At 43.3% G+C, this 6,407-nt stretch overlaps 1 protein-coding gene across 1 annotated transcript; it reads left to right on the forward strand.

The window, feature by feature from the left end:
• Positions 1-1,140: 1,140 nt before the first annotated feature.
• On the forward strand, positions 1,141-5,229 carry LOC137256024 (E3 ubiquitin-protein ligase TRIM56-like). The gene is made up of 2 exons (XM_067793682.1): positions 1,141-1,239; positions 2,666-5,229. The coding sequence occupies exon 2, from the start codon at positions 2,689-2,691 to the stop codon at positions 4,858-4,860; it is 2,172 nt and encodes a 723-aa protein (XP_067649783.1). The 5' UTR covers positions 1,141-1,239; positions 2,666-2,688; the 3' UTR covers positions 4,861-5,229.
• The last annotated feature ends 1,178 nt before the right edge of the window (positions 5,230-6,407 follow it).

The raw sequence follows: 6,407 nt of genomic DNA on the forward strand, positions 1-6,407 counted from the left end.
GAATTCCTTCTCCTCTCATGAAACAAGAACATAAAGACAGGCGTGTTGAGTGGTGTTTGGCACATGCAAACTTTGACTGGGAAAATGTGATTTTTACTGATGAAAGCTCAATATGGGTATATCCCAATAATGTGAAAATATGGACAAAGTCTGCGTCAGCACCGTTGTATCGACGACCTAAATACAGCCCAAAGTTTCATGTATGGGGAGGGATATCCTTATTAGGAACGACCCCGCTGTGTGTGTTTGAGGGAAATCTGACAAGTCAACGCTACACTAACATATTAGATAATTTTCTGCTTCCAAGTGCACATGTGTTTTATGGAAATGACTGGATTTTGCAGCAAGATAATGTTCCTAAACACACCGCAAAACATGCCAAGCAGTGGTTTCAGGAGAAAAATGTGACTGCATTACCATTTCCTGCATATAGTCCTGACTTAAATCCCATTGAGAACATTTGGGGGATGATGAAGGAATGTGTGAATCAAAAGGGGTTGACAAAAATTGAAGACATGAAGAGAGAAGTGGTCCGATACTGGGACAGCATAACTCACGAAACACTAACCTCTCTGATAGGAAGTATGCCTACCCGTCTTAGACTGTGCCGTGAAGCTCAAGGAGACTTGATAAAATATTAAATTGTTACCTACACAACATGAAAAGGTCAGTTCACTTTCACAATACATTCAATTTTATCTGATTTGTTCTCGTTTAATAATATGAAATGCCTTAGCTATTCTCAATAATTTTGAACCATACTGTATATATATATACCCATTTTCTGGTGGGTGAACAGCGGAAAGTTTGTAGAACCTCACTTGCCTAATGTCAGTGTTATGGACTTCGTTGACGGGGCAGGACTAAAGTCCTACAAATTCTCACAATAGAAGCTGCCCGGTCGCCGATCCAAGCACTGTTCGCGCCCGTCGTTGCTTAACTTCACCTCATTGTGATTTGAGTTCTGTGCACAAGATCATGCGCCACGCACTATATATTAAGCATACTTGCGTACAAGCCACACGCCTCACTCCGCACGATAAGCTTCATACTGTAATTAGATTAATACCGATATGACAGCTACATCTAGGTCAGATTCAACACACCTGATACCCAACAGTTCAAAGAGCAGCGTCACACAATGAGTATCATTACCTACAAGGTGTGCATGTATCAAAAGGAATGTTGTTGTGAAGTGAGGCTGTTCTGACTTGGACAGAGTTCTCAAATAGTCAGTAGGTAAGAAACCCCCATATCGCCTGTGCTACCCATGCCGATTACACTAGGTCATTATTGGGATTTGAGGATGCATCGAACTATCGATTGATTATTACTGTTGCGTCTCCGATGGCAATTAACAGTAGAAACTAAAAACTATCGACGCATTGTATGTGTGACTATCTATAATTAAGTAATTGACTTCCGTCAACAAACGAGCAGCACAAAGTGCGGACTGTTTGGTTAGGAGGCGGAGACAAAATCACACAGGACAAACTTTCTTTGGACATAACCCCACACCAAAATGGCTAACATGGGACAAAGCCCCACTTTACTTGTTATTGCTACCCTTTTGTCTGACACTGACCACAACATCAGATTATGTTGATTTATGTTATGAGATTGAGTTGAACCAGGTTATTAGTGCTTATGTACTTATGATCAATACCAGGATATACCAATCTATACCACGATAAACAAGCACGGTGCATGATGTCATAAGACTGCGCTGAATCAGGTTATTAGTGCTTATGACAAATACTGCTTATTTGTGAGAGACAAAATAGAACTATCCAAAGAATTAAACCGTATGTCATTTTTCACGCTGTCCAAGGGGATCAGTCACTTTGCCCTGTGTGGGATTTTGTCAGGTGGCATTTTGTCCTACCCTCGTTTAGGTACAGACTCACAGTCTACGGATAGTCAGGAAAGTTTAGTCGTTTAGTTGAATTTGGGTTTCCAATTTCTTGTCAATTGCTATAAGAGGCTGAAACTACTTCAACTTGTTACTATTTCATATTTATTAGGGAAATGACTTCAAATAAGACAATTCAAAGAGAAAGACCTTTGCAGTACTAAAGCAATGCTTGGTCGCAAGATCATTGCCATAAAATGAGAAGTCTGTTTATATGCCTGGTCGACGGTTTTTTCCTCAAATGTGTGATGTGCTGTTACAGTGGCACGACAGCATATTTTATCTCACTAATTATAGCTTCTGGCATAATTCATTTATCAACATGTCAGATGTTTGTACTTTTATTGGGGTGTTTACAACGTTATACAACGTTAAGGATTTAGTCCCATCTGGGACTGGAACCCACACTCTCACAGACAGGCACCGAGCCGTCAGCACAGGAAGTCAGCGATCTAACCCAATTCAGCCAGCGCAGCTTCCATAAATAGACGTATTAGAAATGAACTTGATTTTTAATAGCTTTCGTGCTCTTGTTTTCGTTATCCTAGTGGTTAGAACAATTGCGGATAATGAGTCGTATTTTCCTGTTCAGGAATGTCATTGGAAAGTTCAGAAAATGAGGCGGGGTAACTGAAGCGTTCGCTTGTCACGCTTGTTTCCATTCAAAATGCTTGCAAAGTGAAAGTGCGTTTGGTGTCTTTCCGTGTGATGATGCTACTAAAACATGCAACTATACTCACCCATTGATTTCAGATGTGGACACCCAAGAGACAGTCATGTCCGCCACGATCCAACTGGACGATGACTTCTTTGTCTGCAGCATCTGCAACGACAGCTTCAGTGACCCGAGGTCACTACCCTGCCTCCACAGCTTCTGCCATCAGTGTCTACAACAGCACATCAACTACTCCGCAACTTTCTCCCCGCCGTCCTTCCTGTGTCCAGTATGTCGAGGGCTGGTTTTAGTCCCTTCACAAAGAGCACCACCCTCAACGTGGGCGGACTGCTTTCCCGGGAACTTCCTCATGAAGGACCTCATGGCGAGGAGAGCTTCAGGATCACAAAGTGCGTCACCAGCAGCTGCTTCAGGGGATCTTCAGGCAGTTGCCCGAGACGTTTGGTGCTTGGAACACCCCAACTGTCCACTCAACATGTTCTGTGTTTCCTGCGAAGCTACCTCTTGTGGAAAATGTATGCTTTCCAAACATATCAACTGTTCGGTAGTCAAGCTCGTATCACAAGGAAAGTCGCCAACAGAAGACATTGGCATTTTTGTGGAAAGGCTGAAAAGTGAAATTAAGTCAGTTCAGGATCGAGAAAGATGCATACAAGATGAACTCGCTTATTTTGAAGGTCAAGCGGAGAAAGTGAGGACACGAATCCACGAGCACATTACAAGGTTTTATACAATGTTAGAAGAAGAAAAGAGGAAACTTCTTTTTAGAATGGATACGGAATATCAAAATCTGACAAAGGGGCTTGCGAGTGAGCAGCATAAAGCCAAGGATCACTTGGCACAACTCAAGAATTTAATCTCTGCTGCTGCAGAGACACTGACTCAGGATCCTGACACCATTCGACAGATGGCGAGGAGGATAGAGAATACACTGGCGTCTGTCAGCTCAGCAGAAAAACTTCAAAGGATGAGGATATCGTTCAGTCCCGATTTCTCCTGTCTCGATAAAGACTTTAGCCTTGGTTCTGTCAGATTTTACAACTCCAGGGTTCCTGCCTCTGCTGGAGTTACAGCAACTGTGCCAAGGTCAAGGTCATCTGATTGCATGTCATCGTGTCAAGAGGAGCCAGTTGCGCTTCGACAACACACAACTTCAGTGCTAAGATCGACTTCCGTTCCCTGTTTTGACGAAAGTTGGAGGAGAGAGGAACTGGGGAGAGTCAATGAACAGACGAGTTCAGTAACCCGGATTCCAGGTGTAGAGAGGGGTCACCCAGACTCGACAGTAGGAGGTAACTGTACACAGCACCGGGAATCCGCCTCACGGATCCGGCACTCAGCCCCTGTTTTCCTCCCTAGTGGAGAGAGTGATGCAGAACTAGCCCAGCCTGTGATGACACCTGAGGTTCCCGAGAACGTGTCCAGCTCAAGAAATAGCTACAACGGGTGTAAACTTGCAGTTGACCTGAATACTGATTCAGGCGAAAGCGCATTTGCACAAAAGAAGCTCATCCCGTCCAGTGTGATGCAAACATATCAGTTGAGTACTTCTGACGATGAGTCCTTGCCTGTAGTCACAAGCATTGTTGTGTTATCGGGGGAACTATTCATGGTTGCTGACGAGGCAAATAAATCGGTGAAGATATTTAACAAGGACGGCCTCTGTTCGAGCGTATCGTTCCAATATAAACCACACGGATTAGCCGCAGCTTCGGAGGATCGAGCACTTGTCAGTTTCCCAGACCAAAGGAAAATTGTAGTTATTTCAGTTGGAAAGGAACTGAAGGTTATTAGCACTATTCAGTCAACCAAATCGTACTCTCGTCTCAAGCATTACCGCCCTGGAATGACGGCAGCGCTGCACACAGACACGTCCAGTTTAGACATACTGAGTCTTCAGGGAAAGGTCATGAAGACCTTCAACGTGTTCGACAGTCGGCGTGTGGATATCCCCTTCAGTGTTGATAAAAATCAGGGCTTCGTGATATTGGATTCCTCTAACTCAAATCTAATTTGGAAATCTAGGACCGGAAACACCACATGCCAAGCTACTGTCGAATGTATTAAACGTAGAGTCGTGTCTGACCTAGCTTGCGATTTACTAGGGAATGTTTACATTGTTCAAGATGGCGGCGTTGTTAAAGTGACTTCAAAGGGAGATTACTCTGGTGATGTTGTTAATGTCTTCTCTTGTCAGGCCATCTGTTTTTACCCCAGTGGTCACCTGTTCGTGGCTGAGATCGGGGGACATTGCAAAGTACATTCACTGTAATCACAGCACTCAATGATGTGATTCAGTGAGCGAGTATATTTTTACTCCGCTTTTAGCAATATTCCAGCAAAATCAGATCAGGGGACCCCAGAAATGGGTTTTCACACATTGTGCCAATGTGGGGAAATGAACCCAGGTCTTGAGCGTGACGAGTGAACCCTTTAACAGCAAGGCTGCTATGATGGCAATAACATTTAAATGTGTCAAAGTTTCGTCAACTGAATTTATTTAAGCTCTGTTTTCCTTTATAATGCTGAAATTTATTCATCAATCATATTAGTAGAGGTGGAGACACGGTGATCACAGCGTATGGACAGGGTGGGATCTGTTGGTATCTATATCTCTTCGCAATATACGTCGTGTAAGCGCTGGGATATTTTTTTTTGTGTGTGTGTGTGTGCATGTGTGTGTATGGGTGTGTGTGTGTTATCGATTTGTATTCTGGCGCATGACCAATATGGATCACTACTTGGATCACAGCTCCACAAGACATCATAGCCTGAGAATCGGTACACGTGATCATACGTTATCACTGGTGATACAACGGACGTTTAGCATCCCAAACGTGCTTCCACGGGACATATTGCCTGGATAAGATAACGTAATCACACATCGTAACACTCGTTATATTTGGGATATGTGTTATCATATTCGTGTGTTTTGGGATATTTAATATCCTGCATTAGGAACTGACATCGTGTTTAGTGAGCCTTGTATTCCTAATGCAAGATATTAACCATCCCAAAAGACACAAGTAAGGTAACCTCTTTATCAGCCAGTGTCGTTCTTACTTTATGATTTGAAAATGTCTTTTCAACTGTACTTCGTGAAATTTATGCACATCTGTGACGTCACAATTGCACGCGCGTAGGAATACTTTGCGTCACAACTTCGGTGACAGAATTTCTTGTGATCACTCATTTGACTGCGTTAGGTCATCAGGGTCCCTGTAAGTTCTTTATGTCATGGCCGTTAGCTCATATTTGAAAAATAACAACACACTTGTGTGGAACTTCAATAACCGTCAGTTTACATTTTGAACAACAACAACAACAACAACAAAAATACACCTTACTGTTCACGTGACATTCTGCACCTGGATTCCTGTTGCGTCAGCTCGTTAACACTCACAGTCGGTCGAGAAACTGGTGTTGGTATCTCCGTAAGCCTGTGAATTTCTGTCCTCGCTTCGTAGACCATTCCATCTATCATAAACAGACATGGCCTGGATCAAAGGACTGACAGTCTGTAACACCCGGGTAGGCAACCCATGCCTGTCGTAAGAAGCGACTAACGGGATCGGGTGGTCAGGCTCCCTGATCTGGTTGACACATGTCATCGTATCAACATTTGCGAAGATCGATGCTCATGCTTTTGATCACTGGATTAATTGTGTAGTCCAGAGTCGATTATTTACAGACCGCTGCCATACAGCTGCAGTATTGATGAGTGCTACGTAGGACTAAACTCACCCACTCACATATATACTCGTACGTGAATATGTTTATTGAGACGTAGGTGAGTTGAAGTGTAATGGAGTTTAAGAA

The sequence above is a fragment of the Haliotis asinina genome, chromosome 11, assembly GCF_037392515.1.
Source record: "Haliotis asinina isolate JCU_RB_2024 chromosome 11, JCU_Hal_asi_v2, whole genome shotgun sequence".
NCBI lineage: Eukaryota > Metazoa > Mollusca > Gastropoda > Lepetellida > Haliotidae > Haliotis > Haliotis asinina.

What these genes read in the sequence shown, in the direction of transcription:
- LOC137256024 (XM_067793682.1), top strand. Translation starts at nt 2,689, where the DNA reads ATGTCCGCCACGATCCAACTGGACGATGACTTCTTTGTCTGCAGCATC.